The sequence below is a fragment of the Amborella trichopoda genome, chromosome 6 (assembly GCF_054954075.1).
Source record: "Amborella trichopoda isolate Santa Cruz 75 chromosome 6, AtrichopodaSantaCruz75HAP2 v2.0, whole genome shotgun sequence".
Classification (NCBI taxonomy): domain Eukaryota; kingdom Viridiplantae; phylum Streptophyta; class Magnoliopsida; order Amborellales; family Amborellaceae; genus Amborella; species Amborella trichopoda.
The window spans coordinates 20,831,364-20,856,368 of NC_142341.1; the positions used below are offsets into that span (position 1 = coordinate 20,831,364).

Genomic DNA, 25,005 nt, shown 5'->3' on the forward strand with positions numbered 1-25,005 from the left:
AGAGTGTGTACATCTTAGTGATATGCACTTAATAAAAATATTAAAAACAATTCTTAAAAATAAAATTTACCAAAATAACCCAGAAAAGTTTTGTGGGTATTTTGATTAATTTATTTCATGTAAAATTTTTTTTTATATTTTTCATAGATTCGCTTACTTTGATGAATATACGTTTCAAATTTCAGATCATTTCAATTTTAAAAATAAAATGAAAAATAAAATACTACTGAACATCCGTGATCGTCAGATTGGCCTAGATTCGATCCGGGCCGTTCAGCATTTACTATAGCGATACTCAAATCGGTGTACTGTAGCATCTTCCACATATATATATATATATATACCCTAGTCCTACTTTCAAAAACTACCTTACTTTTCTGAAAACCTTTGATTACTAGTACATAAGGCAACTCCACACTCTTCTTTCCCAGCCGGGCAGATCAAAGGAGTCATTTGAAGGGAGAGAGAATGAGCCTACCACTATAACAAATGCATTTCTCCATGTGTCCTTCATAGTGCCATCATTTGTAAATAAAAATGGACCATTCTCATCCATCTCCTCCATTGCTTTGGAATCTATACATAGTCCCCCCCCCCCCCCCCCCCCCCCCCCCACCTCCTCTACCTCTGCCTATTGGTATTTTGGCTCACCTATGAAAGAGGTCACAGTGCCAAATTGGATGTTGCACCTGTTGGGTTTATGTGGCCTTTAAAAGCCTTATGAGTACCTGTAAAATGAAATAATATAGTGGAACATGAACTCAGTGGGAGTGTGGTCCCTCGTGGACCATACTAAGCAAACGATGTTTGCTGATACCGGACTGTGCTTGACGATCTAGGCCAGTCGGTTAGAAAACCCAAGGTATCTGGGCTTAAAGAACAAATCGAGAAGGGTTCTGAGTTATTCATTGATGAGGTCGGAGCTTATGCCTGGATGAATGAGTCGAGGGACTGTGTGATCCTTATGTGTGATGGTGGGCCTACAGAGACGGGGGCCAAAACCTCATCCATGATCCATCACACAACATGCATATCGATAGATCATTTGGGAAAGTCAGATATCCACCTTTTAGGGTGAAGCGTATGTATATGCGAAAGATACCCCTATGCGCCATAGAGTTGTGGTCGGAAAAGGTCTTGGTGACCTTGACTCATATTTAGGGGAGGACCTGTAATCCACAGACTAGGATTGCGACCCCTTGGCTCATCGGCCAGATTTTGGTGACTCGCTAATGAGCCCCTGCTTGGACTGTGGGTCATGGGAAACACTAAATCGGTCAGATAAAGCAAGTGTGGTCTGTAGTCTACAGTTGAAGGTGGAGTGCCTCATGATTGTTAATTCAATTCTTAAACTATATGGATCTATTTCTCATCATATTAAGGTAATTATGTTTGTTTTATAATAGTAATTATTTTAGAATTATTATTTGAATTGTTATGAGTTTTTTGATATTTTATTTATAATTTTTGAACTTATAAAAATAAAGTTACTGATTTTACAAAAGTATAAAATTCAAATAATATTTTAGAAATTAATTTGTTAAATATCATGGGGGCTCATAGTATACATGGGCCCACCATGTACCATGTGGGTGGGGCCCACACGTGCCACACATGGGTGGCACACCTCACTTCTTGGTTGTTTGTTTTGTTGTCAAGTTATTCAAATTTAGGAAACTTATGTTGTGGCATGTGATCTAATATTAATATGGAAAAGATAGACCACATCTTATCCTAAATATTGAAAGCATATCTTGACGAGACATATCTTTGAATAGTATGGGAAAGAATATGTTATTTTATGGAATGAATAATATTTAAATAAGATTCAATTTATTTAAATAAATTGATGGGAAAATAGTTTAAAGAAAAGGGGATAATGGTCCAAGCACCTTCTATAATGTGGATAGCCCATCTATGGAATGGATGGCTCAGATCTCTCACCACACAAGTCACCTTGATCAACAATTCATATTCAATCTCAATAAAGAGACAAGAGAAACCCTAAACCTAATTTTTCTCTATAAATAGAGGTGCACCCTCTCCCTATTCTCTACATTTTTCTCTCTCCCACAACTCTCTCTCTCCTCTCGCTCCCATAGGGGCAAGCCCCACTCTCTCTCCTCTAGGTCTCTCTCTCTCCAACTTTCTCTCTTTAACCATCTCTCTCCTAAGCCTCTAGAGGGGCACGCCTCAACCCTAAGTCTCCCACTTTCTCTCTCATGCTTTAAAAAAACTAAGGGTTGGGAAATTAGGGGTAAGCTAAGAAAATTTTGGGGCTAGAGTTTGTAGAGATTTAAGGGTGAATACTCAATTTGGCCGAAATTTGCTTTTTCGGTTCAAGATTGAAGCTAAACTATTGATCTCGCGCCATCAGATGTTGGTGACTCAGTATGGGGTGTAATAAGCCCGGTTGAAGTAATCTCCGGCACTCTCTTTTCTTTGTTTCTTGCTAGATTTAATTATATTGGTTTTATATTCCCAAGCATAAGAATTGTGGATATTTTCTTTGTTTAAAGAAAATTGGTTTAATGGCATCAAGGTTATAAAGATATTGGATTTGTTAGTTTTATTTTCTTTGAAGCAAAAAATATTGTAATAAGACTACTTGTAAAAGATCTTTGCCAAAAGAAAAGAAAATGGATGAAAAGAAGAAAAAAAAAAAAAAAATTCCCCGTCAAGATCGTATTAGTCTTTCTTTCGGCACCCACCTACCAGAGGAAGATGAAATGTTGCATCACTTTTAGTATATTTGCTTGAGAGTCTCTGTTTTGGTTAGGAATTGAAGTGTTTCAGCTTCATCTCATACAGGAGATATCTTAAAGTGTATTTTAAGATTAAACAATATAATTAGCCTTGCCTTGAAATGTTTTTTATCCATAATATTTTGGGAACTTTTGAACGCTTTATGGATGTAATAAAATAAAAGTTTTAATATTTAAAGGAACTTCTAGTAAATTATGGATCTATGGAAGGTATATTTGAAATAGCATTAGTGATCTTTTTCAAAATACTGTGGGTGTGATTCGCTACTTCAGATGAGGAGCTAACGCAAAAGGCTTCAGCTAAAGCGAAGCAAATTTGCGCAAGTTAGTGGAACCTAATCTAGTTATCAGAACATTTTTGTTTTTTGTGCCTTATATGCTTTGCCTACTTTAGTAGGATTTCAAAGTTTTGCTTTTTGATGGTCATTTCGGCTCCATTTTGAAATGGTTTAAGACTTTATTGCAACAATGTTCCCTTGCAATTTTAAGGTGTTTTCTTTTGTTTTGCAAACTTCATCTTCAAAGTATTATTTATCTTTTGAATATGAAATAACATAGACCCCCAGGCTGGATTTTTGTAGGACATTTCTTGGGTTTGTATACGTGACCCTTATGAAAGCATTATTGATATGCCTTTTGGAGGATTATTATTGTCTTGTCAAACGGTTGAAACAGAAATTAAGTATCCAACAAATACAATGTTTTGGCACGTCGCACTCTCCCACAATCTAAGCCAAAACCATTGATTGGAGGTGTTGAGGAGGTTCTTGATCATCGATCCATGCGGTTATGAGGATCACAATATGCATTCCCAATTTTCTTTTGGGGCATGTTCCTATTTCTAGGATTGTTGTCATTCAAATATATTCTCCTGAGTCCCATAGGTTATAAAATAGTTAATAAATAAAATAGTTAATAAATTAATAAAAGTCACCAGTCAGCGCTTAAAAAAAAAAGAAAGGAAAGAGTGGAGGTTTTTTCTGTAATAAGTCTCTTCAGTAAAATATTTTGTTAATTGTTATGCACTTTCACAGTAGTTCTCAATGTGAGCTCCCTTTCTTACCTTATTTCTCTGTTTTTGTTGCTGAAGTTTACCTCCACTTTTTCTTGCTCTTTGCCTTAAGAGGATGAAAAAATATTCCGAGAATGGAAAAGAATTGATGGAGGTAAAAGTTGATTTAGAGGTAGATACTCAAAAATGTTCCATGCATTTGAAGGATGAAAACATAAGTTGGTGTTCAGAACAATATAAAACATAAGAGTTAGTAAAAGTATGTACCTTTAAAAAATATGTGTTTCTATAAAGGCCTAGGCCTTACAAACAAAGTAAAGCCTCGCTATAAAATCTGTCCAGAAAGCACTTCTAAGTATAAAAAATCCTTTAGATGACTCTAAAATCTATTTCTACTATCGATTATGAAACTCAAAAAATGGTTGTGGATCTGCAAACACTTGAAAATGGATGGTATAGATAATGTGTTACTATAATCATTATTTTTAAGGCTTGAAATCCAATTTTTTTTCACAACCATAACGATCAAGGTCAGTAATCAATTGAAAAGATTTCCAACTCCATAACTATAAAATTTTGATAAGTTTTGAATTGAGGCTTTTCTCTTTTTTCATTAACCCTTGGCTTTATTTACATTCAACAAAAAAAAAAAACCTTGGCCTTATTTTAATCTTTCCCTTAAAAAGCCCATTCTCATTAGGTTGGGGATTGATAAACAATGGGTGTGAGTTCTAATGTCGTGTGCCATTTTCTCAAGTGTGTGGAGGAGCAAGTAAGCATAAGTTCGAGAAATAATTTAATAAGGAAAAATTTTATTTTAGGTTGAGTTACCAAACAATCAAACTAAGATGCACCTCAAAAATTACTAAAAGAATTTGCTTTAATGTCAAAAAAACCCTTAAATCCAATCATGTCGACCTTGAGATATGCACATGAAAAAAAAAAAAAAGACTTCAAGTCTTAAAAATAGTGCAGCTTGTAACACATTATCTATACTGTCAATTTTTTAGATTTTTAAGTATTCATAGATTTGCTTGATCTACAATATTTTTGGAACTTTAAATTTTATAATTGGAGATGAAAATAGAATTGCAGGCCATCATAAAAATCTTCGATACTAAAATAACATCTTTCAACAATATTTTAATATGTGCCTTACTTTGATTGTTTAAGGTCTCGGCCATATGCAAACCGTACCCTAATAATAATAGGAAATTAAAGTTGAAGTCTAATGAGGATTGCCAGGCTGTATAATAACAATGTCTAATAAAGAGTCCGTGTCACATCAATTTCTAGTGGCTGACCTAAGCTCTAGATAGATGATGAAACAAAAAGACTTTGCGAAGAGATAATCCCATGAAACTCTTTGAAAACATTTAGCCATTACGAAGTTGGGAAATGAAGACGTTGCAAATATATTGGGATCACTACCTTTAACACTACTCATGCTCTAAATCACCAGGGAGCATAATTAGCAATTAAGAAACTCCCATTTGAGATGATTAACTATTAGGGAAAATCCCATTTGAGAATAAAGTGCTTTAATCTTGAACTTACCAAAACATTTCACTAATCACCATGATTTAATCAAGTTTGAGTAATCAATAGCTACAACATGTTGCACAATACCAGATACCAATATTGACATACACATACATTACATGAAAAAAGACCACCCGTTTCACTTGATGTAGTAGGGGAGGTTCAACCCATACAGAAGGAAATAAGCCCAAATAACCCCGGATATCCCACCAAAGAAGAAACCGCCCGAGAAGCCAGCCCACCCCTCGGCTGTCTGTAGTTTGTCGGCCTCCTTCTTACGACCTGTCAGGGTTAGCGTTGGTGCAATTGAAGGCTCCCCTTCGTTGAATGAAGCAATTCCATACATCGTGAGACATATGCTTAGTATGACCACTAAACCAGCAGCTGCTAAGGAACCGGCCGTCCCTGCATAGGGTGTGTTCCTTAAGGGCCCAGTCTTGACGAAGGGTCCAACGAGCAAGAAACCATGTGCTAAACCAACCTCAATTCCCCTTAGGAGTGGGCTGACTGAGGTGCGGTAGGCTGGGAGGTTGGAGAGGTACCACGCAATAAGTGGGCTCGATGTTATCGGGGTCTCGAGCCCTCCGATGAATGGGTCACCATTTAGAGGCTCGATCACTTGGTACTGGTACATTGCATTGTCAATCAACTAACATTGTTTAACGGCGATATACATGATGATTGTGGGTAACTATATTGTGATGGAAAAGTATATAATGAGATCATTTATCTTTCATACAATGTGTTTACAATTAATCTTGACTTGGATGGTTGTATTTATTCCATTGACCAAGCTCAAAGTTCAGAACAAATTTTCTCGAACTTTGTAACACATCCAAACTATCAAATTTCATATTAGATGGTTATAAATAATGGTAATCTCTTTGTACCAAAAGAAAATGATCTCATTATATACGGTCCCTATTCAAATAAGAGCCATCACTGTCTCCCTATTCAAATAAGAGCCATCACTATCTAATCAATAGGCTGGAAAAGGACGATGGAAGATGGGGGCATTTCAATAAAACGCCTCACCATCCATTCCCACCGATAACATTTCAAAAAAAAAAAAAAAAAAAAAGAAATAATAGAAGAAGAAAGAAGGGAAAAGAAAACCGATACCATTTCAAAAAAAAAAAAACAAAAAAAAGCAAGAAGGGAAAAGAAAAGAAAGAGAAGAAGAAGGAAGGAAAGACCGGCATAAAATTTGTTGGTCCCCTTTCCCTGCATTGCCGTCCAGGATATTGATTATGGTCATAAGGACCATTATGAGCATATTGTGGCTGTGATCCTAAGGATCATAATATACTTTGCAACAGGGGAGCATCCACCATCCATTCTGGTGATGGGGGATGAAGCCTAGCTCATTGAATTCCATGACTACAGTACAAGTTAGTCACACCTATCTGTCACTGGTTAATAAGATGATGATTTCATATATCAAGCAATGGGCGTGACACCAAATAATGGGCAATACTGGCATATTATAACGGTAACAGCCCCTGGAATAAGGAGTTATCAGGGATCTTTAAACCTTGGTACTCGATGAATGATAATCCAGCTCCACACACTTCTCCAAAATCTGGTCACGTATATGATTGAATATAATGGAATTATTTATTTTGATACAAGGTGGTCACAATTAATCTTGACCATTAGATATGAAATTGGGTGGCCCTATTTATTGCCCTGATCAAGTTCAAAGTTCAAAATAAATTTTTTAGAATTTTGTCATGCATCCAAGCCATCAGATTTTACATCGAATGGTTAGTAATTACGATTTTTTTTTATAAAAGGCAAATGATCTCATTATATACAATCCCCTATGTAAACTAAACCGGAGAGAGAAGTGACCATGTTTATTATAATATACATAACAAAATGATGGTACATTATTTTGTGCTGGTTTTTTTTAATCCAAAGAAAGAGTTAGAGATTGGAGGAGTTTATATTTGGTACCTTTTCAGTCTGGATGGCTTTCACAGTAAAACCAGAATAAGAATAAGAAGCTCTTCTTCTTGAACTCAATGGCGTCAAGGGCAATCCTGAAATAATTCCCTTGGGGGAAGACAAGCCCCCAAGAAATGCATTTCCCCTCCTGCTAAGGCTCACAGCTGAAGAAGCAGATGCTACAGAGGCTGCCATTCTTTCTCTCTCTCTCTCTCTCTCTCTCTAGAGGAGGAGGAAGGTTATAATTTGAAATAAGAAAATAATATGTAAAAATAAACACTTCTTCTCTGCCTATGCTTCCTTGACGGATCAGGGGAAAGAATGGGTGGTTTTTATTGGAGGAGAGGTGCCAAAAGGCTTATCCTTATCCCACGAGAAATGAAATCAGGCCTTGGAGTCCACAAGGAAAAGAATGCCTTTGTATGACAAGAAAAATATCCAATGCATCCCTGTGGCCAGTGATCCACCTAAGATTTCCTAACAATTCTGCCTTGGGTTGTCAGCGTAGGAAGGCCCTTTTGGTTATTTCCTTAGTTGTTTCTCAACTTTGGGCCCGAACTATAGGTAGCAAGCTTATTGATTGAAACGCGATTTTTCAAAAAATCTCTTCTTTTGAAATCCGTTAAAGAACTTTGATTTTTTTCAAAAGATCTTCAAAAAATTATTTTTTTAATGAAAATGATATGAATATATTTTTTTGTTAAAAAAAACTTCTGCCCTGCAACTTTCTCTTCATTGATTCTAGATTTTGGTTAAAGGTAAACACCTTAAAAGTGGGAGTAAATTAAGAATTTTAATCTAATAAAAAATTTCAAAAAAAAAAATCACCAATATGTTCATTACCCAAGAAAATAAGCGCAAGCTTTCTATGTTTCCATAACAGCATAAAACTTCTATATTTCCCCCTATCCAACAGTCCATTCTAAATGGACGGCTTAGATGGCCCCAATCACAATGTCAACGTCCATATTATTGTACTTTTAATTTTTCTTATACAAAACATTTTGACGACAACATTTGGGCGTCCAATCCTCACTTGAACTCGCACCTATAAAAAATATATTCCCAACAAAATAAAATATCTAGAATGCCCCTGAAAGTTTTAGGGGTATTTTGTTCATTTTATTTTATCAAAAATATTTTTTTAATATTTTATTTAAGTGCTCCCCATTGAGATTATGACACGTACTAAATTTCATATTCATATAATTAATACAAAAAAATTAGAAATAAAATACTCTAAGACGAATGGTTAGAGGCTCACTTGATCTAAATTGGACGTCTGGATATCAGGGGAAGTACAGAAGTTTTATGTTGTAGGGGAAGCTTAGAAACCTTTCCCAAAAAATAATCCATCAAAACAACTATATATCTCATAATAATAGTTAAAGTTAGAGGAAGAGTCATCATCATAATTATCAAAGCATTCTCAACTAATTGGGGTTAGTTGTACAAATCTTGATCTACCATTATGCTCTATTATAAGTCATACTCTCAGTAAGGCAATAAATCTCTATATCTTTTCTCATTACTTCCAACCATGTCTTTTTGGGCCTACTCTTTGCCCTTTTTTAGCCTTCCACTTGAATGAACTCGTACCTCTTAACAGGTTATGTACTTGGTTTGCACCATACGTGGTCAGCCCACCTAAGTTTACTTTCTCTCATCTTATCGCCTATTAATGTCAAACTTCAATTTTCTTAGATGTATTTATTTTGAATTCTGTCCATTCTTATCTTGACGCTCATCCAACTCGATATACAACATACATGGCCAGCCCACCTAAGTTTACTTTCTCTCAGCTTGTCGCCTATTGGTGTCAAACTTAAATTTTCTTGGATGTATTCATTTAGAATTCTATCCATTCTTGTCTTGACACTCATCCAAGTCAATATCATCATCTCAACTGCACCTATTCTATGGGAGTTAGAGGAAAAGTAACCCAATAAAATATATTTGTTTTCTCTAAACACAATGCCGTTATAAAGAGCAACAGAGAGATTTAGTGACAACTAAAGATTTAGGCTGCTAAGAATTCAGGATGAGCTTTGAATATTTAGATGTCCTCATGTAGTTTATTGTTTTCTTTCTATATACAGAAGTTTGATTAATTTCACCTTTTTAAAAAAAATTTATTGATGATGTATACAACATAAAATTTTGGATAGACCAGTATTTTACATTTTTGGGTTTTTGTATTTTAGTTAAATGCAATTCTTTACTAAAGGCCTTTTTTATTTTTTCTTTGAACAATAATCTCATTTTTTGGGTCACCAATCTTATAATAGTATGGTTGTTGTTTTGTGTCGTGACAACAGAGTAAACATTGTTGCAATATTTATTGAAAGTTTAGATAAAGTTTTTGCGATATGTATTTTTACCCGATTTTCCACCTTCAAATTTTTGGAGTAAAACCGATTTATTACCTAAATTTTGGTGTATTGATACATTATTATTCTTTGACTTGTTTACTAAAAATGACTATCCAAGCCAAATAAAACCAAGTTCAACTTCCAAAAGCAAATAAAACTTACTCAGCTTTCATTGAATATATAGAAAGAAAATTGTTGATTTCTTACTTTTTGGTTGGTGCTCCAAGGTGTGAACAGATATGGAAACTGTGAACAAATATGGTATCCTGCATAGGCACGATTATGTTGTACACAACTATAACAACCTGTATCTTGCATAGGCATGATTATGTTGTGCCCAACTATAGCAACTTGCAGAGGCATGATTGTGTACTATATATTTATGGAAACTATATTTTCTGGATTTGGAAATCATTAAGTGTACATGCAATTCTTCATGTATAAATCCGCCATGGTAAATCAAGTTTGTATCAATAGAAACAATATTTCCACACAAGGGAGGTGCAGAGATTGTTCTTTTTCATAGAAGAATGTTGATTTCTCTTTCATATAAGAGTACATTTTTTTCTAGCCTTTGTGGATGATAAAAATCATGGTTTGATAAAAATAAGGGAAAGAAAAATAATGTAGAAAAAAAAAAAACGGAAATACAAATGTTTACGTGGTTCGACAAATTGCCTACATCCACAAGACAACAAAGTTCTCTCCCACTAATAAAAAAAAATACCATACAAGTATGGATAATACACAGGATTACAAGCTCTCTCAAGCCAATAACAAGGTCTTTAAGAATACCCACCTAATGACTAACCCAATGACTAAAGAGCTAACCCTTCTCTCTTGCATACTTTTTCCATATTGTTCTCTCTACAAAAGATACCTCTTATAAAGAAGAGTCTCAAGGCCATCCACGTGATAGCGTCTCTCTCCCATTCTTATTTTGATTTGGTTTCCTATCCTATTATTGGGTTCAACAGTAGATTTCTATCTCCCACAAAAATCATGCACTATCCATGCCTCCAAGATTTTGTACTAGATCTTCTCTCATGGCATATCAAAGAAACCACATAAATAGGATCTTCCTTTAGGAAGTTTATCTCAACAATGACTCATGTACCTCTTTCCTTATCTAAAAGACCCACGTGAGTTTTTTATTAAATGGGATTTAGCTTCCCACATTAATAGGAAATAATGTAGTCATTAAAATGTCATCCACCAAAATAGGATATCTCCCAAACTAGCGGAAATTGGCTTCAGGCACCAACATTCTCCCACTTGAAGACAGGTCTCCATTCTGACTAGCCGGTTCCAAGAAATTGATGCCCACCGGTTACTAATCATCAGGTAACTACAAGGCCCATGAAAGATCTACATCAAGTGAACTTCTCTTTCCCTATGGGCATAGTAACATATCCACTGGATTGTCATTAGTATGAATTTTTTGCAATAAAATTATCCATCTTCCATCACATCATAAATAAAGTGATACTAAACATCAATATGTTTAGTCTTGTCATGGAAAGCTGAATTCTTTGCTAAAAACAAGGCATTATGGTTATCACAATGAAGCAGAATACCTTCTTGCACAACTCAAAACTCACCAAGTAATCTATTTAGCCAAATTGCTTCGTTAGATGCATGAGCAAGTAACATGTATTTGGCCTCTATAGAAGACAACGCCACCACAGACTACAACATTGATAACTAACTGCACCACCTCCCAAAGAAAAACATATCCGATAGTAGACATTCCTTTATCCAAATCACCTGCAAAGTCAACATTGACATAACCAGTGACTTTCAAATCCATTCTACTATAACAAATACTTGCATTACAAGTTCCTTTCAAATACCAAAGGATCCATTTTACAGCGATCCAGTAATCATGGCCAGGATTTTCCTTATACTCACAACTCCCACTGGTTGTGCTATGTCAGGTCTAATGCTAACCATTGCAAACATGAGGCTCCCTATTGTAGATGAATACGGTACTCGAGACATCTGCATCTTCTCTACTTCGGTGTTAAGACATTGTTTCGAATACAACTTCATATGCACATGAAATGGGGTACTAACTAATTTGACATTCTGCATATTGAAGCGTCGCAGAACCCTCTCCACATAACTCTTTTGAGTTAATCAGATTTTCCTATTTTTATGTTTCTAAGTACGCTCATCCCAAGAATTCAGTTAACGGCTCCCAATTCTTTCATCTAAAATTCCCTAGCCAACTGAGCTTTAATTATTGCAATATTCTCCTTGCTTGGTCCTACAACAATTATACAATCGACATATAATAACAAGATAGTAAAGCTTCCATCACTATATCTGTGGAAATAAGCACAATGGTCAGCTTCACATCTATGAAAATTCAAGTTCAACATGAAAGAGTCAAATCATTTGTACCAACACCTCGGCTCCTTTTTCAACCCGTACAACAATTTCTTGAGCCTACAAACCAAATTCTCTTTACCTTCCTCAATAAAACTCCCAGGTTGATATAAATTTCTTCTTTCAAGTCACCATGCAAAAATGCAGTTTTCATATTTAATTGTTCCAACTCTAAATCAAGCACAACGGCTATAGTCAAAACAAATCTAATAGTGGACATGCGCACAACAGAAGAAAAAATTTCATCAAACTTAATTCCTGATTTCTGAGCATATACTTTCACAAGCAATCGAGCTTTGTACCTTTCAACAGTATCATGAGGACCATCTTTCTTCTTGGAGACCCACATGCACCCAATTGTGCTTCGCTTCTCTAGTAGTTTGATGAGATCCCATTTTTTATTTTTTCATGGGGCCTCCTCCATCTCTTCCTCCATAGATGCTCTCTATTGACTGGCTTCAATGACCTCACATGCCTCATGATAATAAACTAGTACACCCTCTTCTGTTAGGCAAGCATAAGACAAGACATGGTTGCTAAGCCTCACAAGAGTCTTTTTAGGTCTATCAGATTTTATTAATTCAATATTACCTAAATATTTTTCAAGCTCTTTGACAATTTCAGGTTGTTGGTTCTGACCACTATTTCGCTGGTTCTTATGGGTGCATTCCACCTCAACAGTTTTTGCATATGGCTCGTCTATCTTTTTCTACATGGAATTCTTATTTAAAATAATATCTCGACTAACTATAACCTTGTAGTCAGTAGAATCCCGTAATATGTACCCTTTGTACTATCAACACAACCAAGAAGACACACTTCTTGGATTTTTCATCCAATTTAGTTCTTTTCTCCTTTGGAGTGAAATGATATTCATCACAACCATAAACATGAAGGAAAAAATAATCAGCAAATTTATTTGTCCAAACCTCTTCTGGTGTCTTGCAGTCAATAGCAGAACTGGGAAACCTATTGATTAGCAAACACTATGAACTGCTTCTGCCAAAAAATACCGCTCTAACCCAGTAGCACTCAACATACACTTGGCATGTTCGACAATGATACGATTCATCCTCTCAGCAACACCATTTTGCTGAGGTGTTCCAGGAACTGTCAACTACTTAACAATATCATGCTCGCTACAAAAGTTGTTAAATTCACACGAACAAAATTCTACCCCATTATCTAAACCCACACTTTCTTGAAAAATCATCAATAAAAGTGACAAAATATGTAGCACCCCCATAGAAACAATAAGTGATTCCCATATGTCTGAATGAATCAATTTTAAAAAATCTGAACTTTATGCGGTGGATAAAGAAAATCGTAATTTGTTCTGCTTTCCAAATAAACATGACTTACAAAAATCTAAATTAAAAGATTTTAAACCATGGAGAGGATTTTGATCAAAAAGTACCTTGAGTCTGTGCTCACTCATATGGCCCAAACTTGCGTGGCACGTCATGACAGTACCCACCTCTGCAATATCATCCTCTCCCAAAATTGTTTCACCAACAAATCTTTAGAAATTGCCTACCAACTCTCCTTTCACAACCACTAGTGCTTCTTTTGAAATTTTCAGACATTTATTTTCACCTGTAAATTTGAAACTTTGCTCATCGAATTCTCTCAAGGACAAGCGACTCCTTTTGAGACCTAGACCATGCCTGACACCTAGTGCATATGCCTCCATTGAACATCTTGATTCTCATATCTCCAACTCTCACTATTTTACATAAGTCATTATTTCTCATGTAAACAATCAATCCCTATGTGGAGTCATGTGAAAGGATGCACTTGAATTAAGTAGCCAATACTGCAAAACTTTCTCCCTATACATAGGCAAAACTTCTCCATCTTCAGAAAAGTCAACATCTTCTACTAGATTTCTTTGAGACCCACTTGAACTAGGCTTCTCATAAGAACCAGATTTAGGGGCTTCATGGCTCTCTTTCTGTGCCTTACAATCTTTCTTCATATGGTCTAACTTTCCATAGCTCCAACACTTCACTTTTGTATGCCTTCTTGATTTGGATCTTGACTAATCTCTACCCGTAGTTCTCTCCATTGATCTTCCCCATGCTACAAATACATTCCTAGACGAATCCTGACCAGGCTTTCGCCTAGACTCCTCTATCAGAAGTGCTGAAACAACAGAATCAAATTCAAGAGATTTTGCACTACTAAAATTCATAATTAATCCATCCCAAGATTATGCCATTTAACAAAGTAAAATAGTTTTTTGTCTTCTTCATCAATTTTTACATCCAGTGACATCAACCTGCTAATCAAGGCATTAAATCATTTAATTGCCCTTGCAAAAATGCATCATCACGCATCTTGAGATTGCAAAGTTTCTAACAAGGAAAAATTTTATTAAGAAGAGTCTTACCTTCATAAGCATTTTTCAGCCTGTCCCATAGACTTTTTGCGGAATTTTCTAATGAGACATTGAATAAAACAGACTCATCAAGCGCTAAGAAAATATCCGCCCAAGCTAATTCATCATTTTCATCAATTTCCTCATCACCCATCTTTTCTAATTTATTTTCTATGCCTTTTAAAGCCACTACACAACCATCTTTCACCAACACCGCATGCATATTTAATTTTTAGGTTGAGAAATCTAAACAATTAAACTTTAGAGTTTTATAACTGGATGAACTTCCTAAGGCCATTGTCAAAGATATGTGATCTACCACAAACCTTATGCCCAGCAAGGATCTTAAACAATCCTAAGGCTCTAATACCAATTGTAGAGGATAAAAAACAAGGTTTGACAAAAATAAAAGAAAGAAAAATAATGCAGAAAAATAAAAGAATAGAAACACAAAGATTTACGGGGTTCGACAAGTTGCTTACATCTATGGGGCCGCAAAGTTCTCTTCTATTAATCAAAAAACACCATGCAAGCATGGATACTACAAGGAATTACAAGCTTTCTCTCCGAAACCCTAAAATAGGCTCTCTCTCTCTCAAAAATACCCACCCAATGACTAAAGAACTAAGCCTTGTTCTTGCTTACTTTTTCCATATTGTTCTCTCTACAAAAGATACTTCTTATAACAAGTCCATCCACGTGATGGCCTCTCTCTCCCATTCTTATTTTGATTTGGTTTCCTACCTTATTTTGGATTCAACAATAGATTTCTGTCTCCCATAGAAATCACACACTATCCATGCCTCCAGCATTTTCTACTACATCTTCTCTCATAGCATATCAAAAACACCACATAAATAGGATCTTCTTTTAGGAAGTTTATCTCAACAATGACTCACATACCTCTTTCCTTATCTAAAAGACCCACGTGAGTTTCCTTACTAAATGGGATTTAGCTTCCCACATTAATAAAAAATAATGTAGTCATTGAAATCTCATCCATATCTCCTAAACTAGTGCAAATTGGCTTCACGCACCAACAGCCTTTACCTAGGATATTTTGTAAATCGTAGGTGTTGTTTGGGGGGGCTAAAATTCTATTTTATTAGTAAAAATTGCACTACCATGCGACTTAGATGGCATATAGCTTACTCTTGCATAGCACACTACGCTTACTCTCCCAGGGAAAGACCTAAGAAGATTTTCCGATCTGAACTTCTATGATCTGTTTTAAAATCACTAAATGATATTAAAAATAAAACATTTTGACTTCCAAAATAGACTGTTTAAACTTGAAATGTTATTCTTTTCTGACAAATAAAAAGTGGTACATGCTCATCTCCTCATTATTCTTTTTAAGTGAGAGAGTAAATGTACACAATCTAAGCATAAGATCAAAGTTGTTTAAGAGAGGAACATCAATCTTTTCTGAAAAGAGAAGGTTGTTTTTCCCTCACACAAGGATACCAAACTAATATCTAAAATGAAATGAACAGTTTAGAGAGGACATCAGTTTTGTGAATTTGGAAATTTTATGCTCTTAAAAAAAAGAAAACATGAATATTCTTGTTACTTCTCTTAAACGGAGCTTGCGGTTTATATAATGCATCCACTTAAAAAGTCAAAGGCTCACCTCCAACTTTTGTTGAAAGATGTAGTTTCGGTTTTGAAAACACTTAAAGATTGCTTGGAAAAAAAATTTACTTCTAATTATAAAATTTAGAGCTCCAAAAATATTGTGGATCACTCAAATCTAGAGACACCTCAAAATTTTTGAAAATGGATGTTTTGAACATTGGACAAAAGTAATCTAGTATGGTGTATACAATTTTAAATTTTTTCTCTCACCAACTAGAATACTTACAATAGTCCAATTATAATAAAATCGACTTAAAAGAAAAGAATAAATAAATAAATCGGTTCTCACTTGATGCCTCTATTTATTTTCTTTTATTGAATAAAACAAACACAATACTTGATGGGAATAAGAAATAAAATACTGTCAACCATAAATCAAAATGTCGGAAGATTACCTCAACCGAATTTAGTACACCCTACAATGCGTCTCATCCTCCAATGGCGCATGGGATACACCCTACATCGGGTCTCTTCCTCCAATGACGCACGGGATCAAAGGTCAATCTCAGATCTTCCAAACGTGGAAAGCTCTGTGTAAACCCCTTCACAAAAATATGAAAACAATAACTACTTCATCGAGCCAAGGTCTCAATGCCTTGCAATTTTATGAGTGGGGTATGTCCACCTCTATAATCTCTTATGTGAACATGCCCCGTATCTTTCTTTAGAGAGATGAGACCTTCAAGAGAGAGAATAATTTCCCCGAGGGTGGCGTGTCACCTTAGAGAGTTTAGATAGAGAGGGAGAGAGATTTTTGGTGTAGAGAATAAGAGGTGAGGAGGCCCCTATTTATAGATTTTTCAGAACGATAGGGTTCCATAGGGCTGGTCATTCTTGTAGATTGATTCTGACCAATTGATCGTAGAAGACTTGTGGGATGAGAAATCTGAGTCATTTGATCATTGGATAAAATAAATAAATAAATAAATCGATTCTCACTTGCTGTCTCTATTTACTTTTTTTTATTAAATAAAACCAACATAATGCTAGATGGGAATAAGAAATAAAATACTGTCAACCATAAATCAAGATGTAGCAAGATTACTTCAACTAGACATAGTACACCCTACACCGTGTCTCATCCTCCAATGGCGCACGAGATACACCCTAAATCGGGTTTCTTCCTCCAATGGCACACAGGATCAATGGTTAATCTCAGATCTTTCAAATATCGAAAGCCCTAGCTAAACCTCTTTACAAAAACACGAGAGCAAGAACTATTTCATCAAGCCAAGGTCTCAATGCCTTAGGCAATTTTATGAGTGGGGACCTCTATAGTCTCTCATGTGGGCGTGCCGCCATATCTCTCTTAGAGAGATGAGACCTTGACCTTGAAAAGATAGAGAGAGAAGAATTTCTTAGAAGGTGGTGTGTCAGCCTAGAGAGAGATTTTTTGTGTAGAAATAAGAGGTGAGGAAGCCCCTATTTATAGACCTTTCAGGGGGATAGGGTTCCATAGGGATAGTTATTCTTGTAGATTTATCCTGACCAATTGATCGTAGGAGACTTATGGGGTGAGAAATCAGAGCCAATTTACTTTCGGATCAGCCATCATGATTTAAACGATGATACGGAACTTTATCTTTCAGTTTCCTAAACATTTATCCCATTTAAAATAAAATATAAAAAATATATATCTTTGTATAAATTTTTTTTATTTATATCTATTCCTTTTAAAAGTATTAATTCATTTACGATTCCATAAGATATATCATATTTATTTATATTCTTTTTAGAAGTTTTAATTTCCTTAGGATTCCATAAGGTATATCATGTTTTTAATTGAATTGGTCAATAAGACATGATCCAAATCAATAAATCCTAAATAAATGGATCTCAAAATTGTAGAGAATTGCCCGCTTTAAGTGAGGCATGCCAACTAAGGTTTTCATAGTAGGCCCCACATATATCCCAATAGGGTCATGATGGGCCCTCATCTATTATATTAATTTTTAATTAAGAAATTGATTTTTCGTATTTAGAAAGTAAACTTTATTTTTCTCTAATTATTTAAGTACTGAAAATTGAATATTTCTTATTTTAAAAATTAATATAGTTGATGAGAGTTCATGGGGGCCCATCCAGACCCCATTGGGATGTAAGTGGGGCCCACCATGGGAGTCGTAGTTGGCACGCCCCTTTTAAAATGGGGAATTCTCTACAAATTTGAGATTCACTTTTTAAAATTTATTGATTTAGATCATGTCTTGTTGACCAAATCAATTAAGAACAAGATATATCTTATGGAATATTAAGGAGATAAGGACTTCTAAAAGGGATATAAATAAACAAGATATGTCTTATGGAATCCTAAAAAGATTATGACTAAAAGGAATAGGTATAAATAAAATAGATCTATACAAATATAGATATTTTACCATATTTTATTTTTTATGGAATAAAGATTTAGGAAACTCAAAGATAAGGTTCAGCATCATCATTTGCATCATGATGGCTTATCCAAAGATTATATGGCTCATATCTCTCACCTCATAAGTCTCCTATGATCAATTGGTCAATGATCAATCTACAAGAATTATTATCCTTATAGAATCATATCCCCTTAAAAAGTCTATAAATAGGGGCCTCCTCACTTCACATTCTCTACACCAAAAATCTCTCTCTCTAAACTCTTTAGGGTGGCACGCCACCCTCTAGGAAATTCTCTCCCTCTCTTGAAGGTCTCATCTCTCTAAAGAGAGATAGGGGCATGCCCCCATAAGAGACTCTAAAGGCAGACACAACCCACGCATAAATTACCTATGGCATTGAGGCATTGGCTCGATCAAATAGTTTTATCTCATAGTTGATCAGCTTTGTCCAACTTTCATTGATAGCAGAGTACAAGGTTCAGTCCAGGGCTAGTGTTTGTGCATTCGGCTGAAGAAAAGCACATAGCAAAGGTGGAGAAATATGATGACCAGCGCAATCTTTCCAACAAGAATAGTGAAAGAGTTTATTTGGCAAAGGATGATGAATTCATAAATCTATTCCTAAATCTATCCATTGAAAGAGTAGGTGATTTTGATATCAAGGATGAGAATGTTGGATACAGTGATATCCAAAATCACCCACATAAGGAAATCCCATACTAAGTGAGATTGAGTAGATTTTGACAAGTTTCCTAAAAGAAATAGAAATTCGAAAAGATTATGACCCTGGGATATATCTCTTGGTTCTTGAGATATATGTAACATCTATAAAAAGTTTCTTACTTACTATAGATTTCTAACCTTATATATATATATATCTATGAAGAAAGATAAAACAATATGTGTGCCCTATTCAAGTCACCATGTGAGAAAGGTGGTTTCCTCGAGAGAGCGAGAGAGAGATAGAGAGAGAGAGATATATATATATATATATATATATATATATATATATATATATATATATATATGCAGGGGCCTCCTGTGTATGAGAGGTAAGGTATCCCTTCAAAGATAAGAGAGCTTCCTATGGAGAGAAACACTACAAATGTGCCTCCTATAGATTGAGTGGTTGGTTTCTTGTAGAGAAGTGGTTCCCATAGAGATTTTGGGTGGTTTTCCCTTTTAGAGATAGAAAGTCTCAGTTGGTCTCAAGGTTTTCTTCTTGAACAGTAGTTTAGTTGTGGCATAGTGATAGATTTCTTTTGGACAGTGGGTTTAGTTGTGGAACAGAGCTGAGAGAACAGCGAGTCGTGCCAATTGGAAGAGCGAGTCTAAAAGGATTTACTCAACTTGGTTTTGTCGAGGGTTAGAGAGGTAATTCCACATCCCAAAATCTATGATGTAACTTTGCTTAGTATAGTGGATTTCAGTTTGTCGTGCCTGTGGATGTAGCCCTCTTGTGGTGAATCATGTAAATCTTTGTGTTTTTGTAGTGTATGTGTTTCATGTTTTATTTCTCGTATTATGGTTCGTGCTCTCTCCTATTTTGCTTCTAGTTGGATAAATATACGATCTTGGTAGGATCCAACTTTTAGGATTCTTGTTTCCGCATCTAAGAGAGTTCTTAAATCTTAACATGTTCCAGATAATATGTTACAAGATGCATTATTTTTAATACTAGAAATCTTATTTTTTTTCTCATAACGATACATCCCAAGGTTGAGATGATCAATTGGAAGGTTTTCTACCATGGGAATGACCTTTTCCTTCAGGTTTTGAGGTGCGTCTGAAGATTGAAAGAAATAAGACATAAAAGTAAGGAATAGAGGGAAAAAAAGGCGGTTTTCTAAAAGAGATAAAGTAAGGAAGAGAGGGAAAGAGGGACGGTTTGTCTCTCTCTTTCTCTCCCCATCTTGGAATGGAGGGGCAGAGGGTTGCGATGTTGCAGAGGATAGAGATTGGGAGGTTTTAGAGAGAGAAATAGTCATGCATGTTATGTGATGTCTCAAGAGCATCGCTTCTAGTCGCTCCTCCATCTCAGATCCTGGTGGGGATTCCAATACAAAAATGGCTTACCGAGGAAGCAGAAGAAAACGTTCTTGGGGTAAGGCATCTGATACATTGGAAGATGCAAGTGTAGGCTGAGGTCAGCATATGGATTCTAAGCCAATGGAAGCTAATGCAACTGATGCAAGTGCATCAAATGTTGTTGTTCCTCTGGGAACAAATGAAAATGTTGGTCTTGATCAGCTGCCTAAGGAACTGCATGAAATGAAGATTAGAGATGATGAAGCTAACAACTTGGATCACAAGGAAAATAAAGCGGTTGTGGTGAATGGTCGTAGGACTGAAGATGGCCATGTAATTTCAACGACTATTGGAGGCCGTAATGGCCAACCAAAATAGACAATCTCGTACATGGCAGAACATGTAGTAGGCCATGGTCCATTTAGTGAGGTCTTCCGTGCTAAATGCCTGCAAACAGGTGAAGTGGTTGCTATAAAGAAGTTGTTGCAGGATAAAAGACACAAAAACAGAGAACTTCAAGTTATGCACTTACTTGACCTCCCTAATGTGATTCGGCTGAACATTGTTTCTTTTCAACCACGGAGAAAGATGAAGTCTACCTTAGTCTTGTAATGGAATATGTATCAAAGACTATGTACAAAGTTGCCAAGCACTACAGCAAAATGAGCCAATGGATGCCCCTTGTTTATGTGAAATTATATCCATATCAGATTTGTCGGTCGTTTGCTTACATTCATGGTGTTATTGGTGTCTGCCACCATGACATAAAGCCACAAAATTTATTGGTTAATCCCTACACTCATCAACTAAAGCTTTTGTGATTTTGGGAAGTGCAAAAATGTTGGTAGCTGGTGAACATAATATTTCCTGCATCAGTTCCCGTTATGATAGAGCTCCGGAGTTGATCTTTGGAGCTACTGAATATACAATTGCAATTGACACGTGGTCTGTTGGTTGTGTATTAACTGTGCTGCCTCTGGGATAGCCTCTCTTCCTTGGAGAAAGTGGAAATTATCAAGGTTTTGGGTACTCCCAAAAGAAAAGAAACTAAATGCATGAATCCAAACTATACAGAATTCAAATTTCCATAGATTAATATTTATGCACGTTCTTATTGGCAAGAAATTTTTCATATGAAAAAATTCTCTCGTGTGGTAAAATGTAGGAAAATCTATTAGTTGTCAATTGGTGTGAAAAGATGTACTAAGACCAATTGGTGAAAAAATATTCCCACATTTTACCACACCAGAAAAACATTTGTATGAAATTATTTTCCAGAAAACAATTTCACGCCAATCAAACATGCACATTGGCATAATGTTTTTTCTAAATGAAAACCTCTAAAAGCAGTTGATTTGGCATCAATGCTGCTTCAATATTCTCCCAATCTACGTTGCACAGTTCTAGAGGGATGCGCACAACCCTTCTTTAATGAGTTGTGGGACCCCAACACACGCTTGCCCAATGGATGCCCGCCTCCCCCCTTAGTCGACTTCTATGTCCCAAGAGATTGTCGCTGCTTGTCCTGATATGCTCCACTTTTTTACTCCAGAACATATCATTTATTGCGCTTTTGTTTTCTGAAAGATATCTTCTAGAAAGTTTTATGTTTTAAAATCTTTTAGAAAGTTGAATGCTTTGTTCTTGAAGGTCTACAAATTTCTGGGTACTGTGTTTGATATCATATACATATTATTAACCACATAAATATAAATAAACCTTACAATAGTTGGGCAGCTATAATGAATAGTAATATAGGTACTCCTCCGTCAGATCTTCATCATGTAGTTCAAAACGCATATCACTATACAAATTTTAATATTTTTTTCTAGAAATCAGATTATAATGAAATTTTAGACGTGTGTACTAAAAAATAGGGCACACAATTAAAAAATATACAAAAAATATTTTCAAAAATATAAAATGATTGAAATACCCTTGAAAAATGATATTGGTAATTTGGTCATTTTAAATTATTGAAAATAATTTTTTTATATGTTTATATGATGCGCAATAGTGTTAGGTATATACACCAAAAATTTCATCTTAATTTGATTTAAAAAAAATTAAAATTAAAATTGAAACAGTGATATGCATTTTGAACCGCACGATGAAGATTTGACGGTTGATATTCTACCTATATTACTATTCATTATAGTTGCCCAGCTATTGTTAGATTTTTTTCAAATATAAATAGGGAAGTATTGGCATAGGCCCACTAGTCTACAGCTACATATAGGTCCAACAGCCTAGATTAAATCTGGACCGATCCAATGATTACGATTGTATTCCAGATTTGAATTTTAATAATTTTTTATAAATCTAAATCACTTGAAATTTTGGACGTGTGTTCTTTAAAAATATTAGATTCTAATAAAATTATCAAAAAAAAATTCTGTAAAAAATAAATTAACCAAAATACCCCTGAAATATTGAGGGGGTATTTTAATCAATTTATATTTTACGAATTATTTTTTTAATATTTTTATTAGGTGCACGTTGATGAGAAGAATAGACATCTAAAATTTCACAATATTTGGATTTATAAAAAAAATCAAATTCAAATACAAAATCAGATAATGCCCGTCAAATCAGCCCAAATTGAATCTAGGTCATTGGGTCTATATATAATTGTAGGCTAGTGGACCTACGCCACCATTTCCCATATAAGTATATAACATATATAACATACTATAATATATTTTATATATTTTATTAATGTATATTTGTATTATATATAACATATAATATAATATTTATCATAATATAATATAAGATATTTATATATTAGATATAATATAATAATATAACTATTATATATTATATGAGTAATGATCCTATGAACCCTGCCACACATAATGGTATAGTACCCCAACAAATCACTGTTGAGGATTTGTAGGTCAGGAACAATGTGTTTTGATTTTCGTCATTAAACATTAGGACTTTCCTCATATCTAGTTTTAGAGAGAGAGAGGAGAGAGAGTATTTTTAGAGAGAAGAGAGGGTGGGAGTTTTAAGAGAGAGAGAGACGTTAACTTCGGACTTTCTTAACAGGTTAGTCGGTAGCCCCTCAATCTCGCCTTAAGATTTGAGATTGATCTAACAGCTTAGATTAGGCATCCTATGCCACTAAGTGTGGCAGGGTCTCACGAGATCATTTCCTATATTATATATAATATATTTATTATATTATATAATATCATAATATATATTATATATAATATTATAGAGTAATGATCCTATGAGACCCTCCCACATCCATGTGTGAAGGACTCTAAAAGATCACCATTAAATTTGTCACAGATATCTAGAAAAGTTATCATATATGTGTGGAACTTAACTTTCTAGAGATTTGTGCCAAATTTAATGGTGATCATTTGGGGTCCTACACATATAGGTGAGGGTCTCATAGGATCATTATAAGATATTTATATAATAGATAATATAAGGATAATGATCTTATGAGACCCTCCCACACCCATGTGTGTAGGATCTCAAAGGATCGTTATTAAATTTGACACAGATCTCTAGAAACATTATCACATGGATGTGGGACTTGACTTTTCTAGATATATGTGTCAAATTTAATGGTGATCTTTTGGGGTCCTATATACATGGGTGTAAGAGGGTCTCACCAGGTCATTTCCCATAATTATAATAATATAAGTATTACATACAATATATATTTAATATAATAAATATATATTTTATTTATATATTTTATATAATATATATTTATATTATATTAAATATTATATATAATATATATTTTATAACATTTAGTATAATATAAAATATTATATTATATATATATATATATATATATATATATATATATCTTAAAAATTATATATATTATATATGATATAATAAATAAATATATATAGTATAAATATATAGTAATATTATATATTACATATAATATATAATCAATAGATACTATACAATACAAATTATATTAATAAAATAAATATATAATATATAATATAATATTATAAATTATAATATTATTATATACTATTATGTTATAGTAATACTATATTATATTATGTTATATTAATAATACTAATATTATGTATTTATATTATGCATAGTGATTAATGATCAACAAAAAGTTTTCTTTCACTTTTTAACAAAGGAATAGGAATTTTTGTTGAAAGATTAGTTTCTAAACTTTTCATGAAAAGTGTGAAACAAACGTGGAACATTTTTTTCAAAATCTAAAAGAATACTTTCAAAAAATCAAACACACCCTTATAGTGATTTACGTACGGACCTTAAAATTTATAAATAAAATACGAAATGCTCCACTTATATGTGAAAATTACAAAGAAAGTCGATCAACTTTTTTCTTTTCTTTTTTTTAAATTGCCCCTCAATAGACTAAATTTAGATTTTTCTTTTTTGCTTTTCTATTTTTCATTAGTAGAACAGTGCCTTAAAGTTTGGGGCACTGCCCTACTAACAAAAAAACTAAAAAAATTTTAAAATATATTAAAATTCGGGTTGACCGAGGGGTAATTTTGAAAAGAAAAAAAAAAGGCATGTTAATTGT

At 34.4% G+C, this 25,005-nt stretch overlaps 1 protein-coding gene and 1 pseudogene across 1 annotated transcript; one reads left to right on the forward strand and one right to left on the reverse strand.

The window, feature by feature from the left end:
- Positions 1 to 5,317: 5,317 nt before the first annotated feature.
- On the reverse strand, positions 5,318 to 7,575 carry PSAL (photosystem I subunit l). Its single transcript, XM_006840858.3, has 2 exons — positions 7,279 to 7,575; positions 5,318 to 5,944 (listed from the first exon to the last, which is right to left on the reverse strand). Exons 1-2 carry the CDS (start codon positions 7,462 to 7,464, stop codon positions 5,459 to 5,461), a joined length of 672 nt encoding a protein of 223 aa, XP_006840921.1. The 5' UTR covers positions 7,465 to 7,575; the 3' UTR covers positions 5,318 to 5,458.
- A 12,833-nt stretch (positions 7,576 to 20,408) lies between these two features.
- LOC105420365 (shaggy-related protein kinase alpha pseudogene) lies at positions 20,409 to 21,541 on the forward strand (annotated as a pseudogene).
- The last annotated feature ends 3,464 nt before the right edge of the window (positions 21,542 to 25,005 follow it).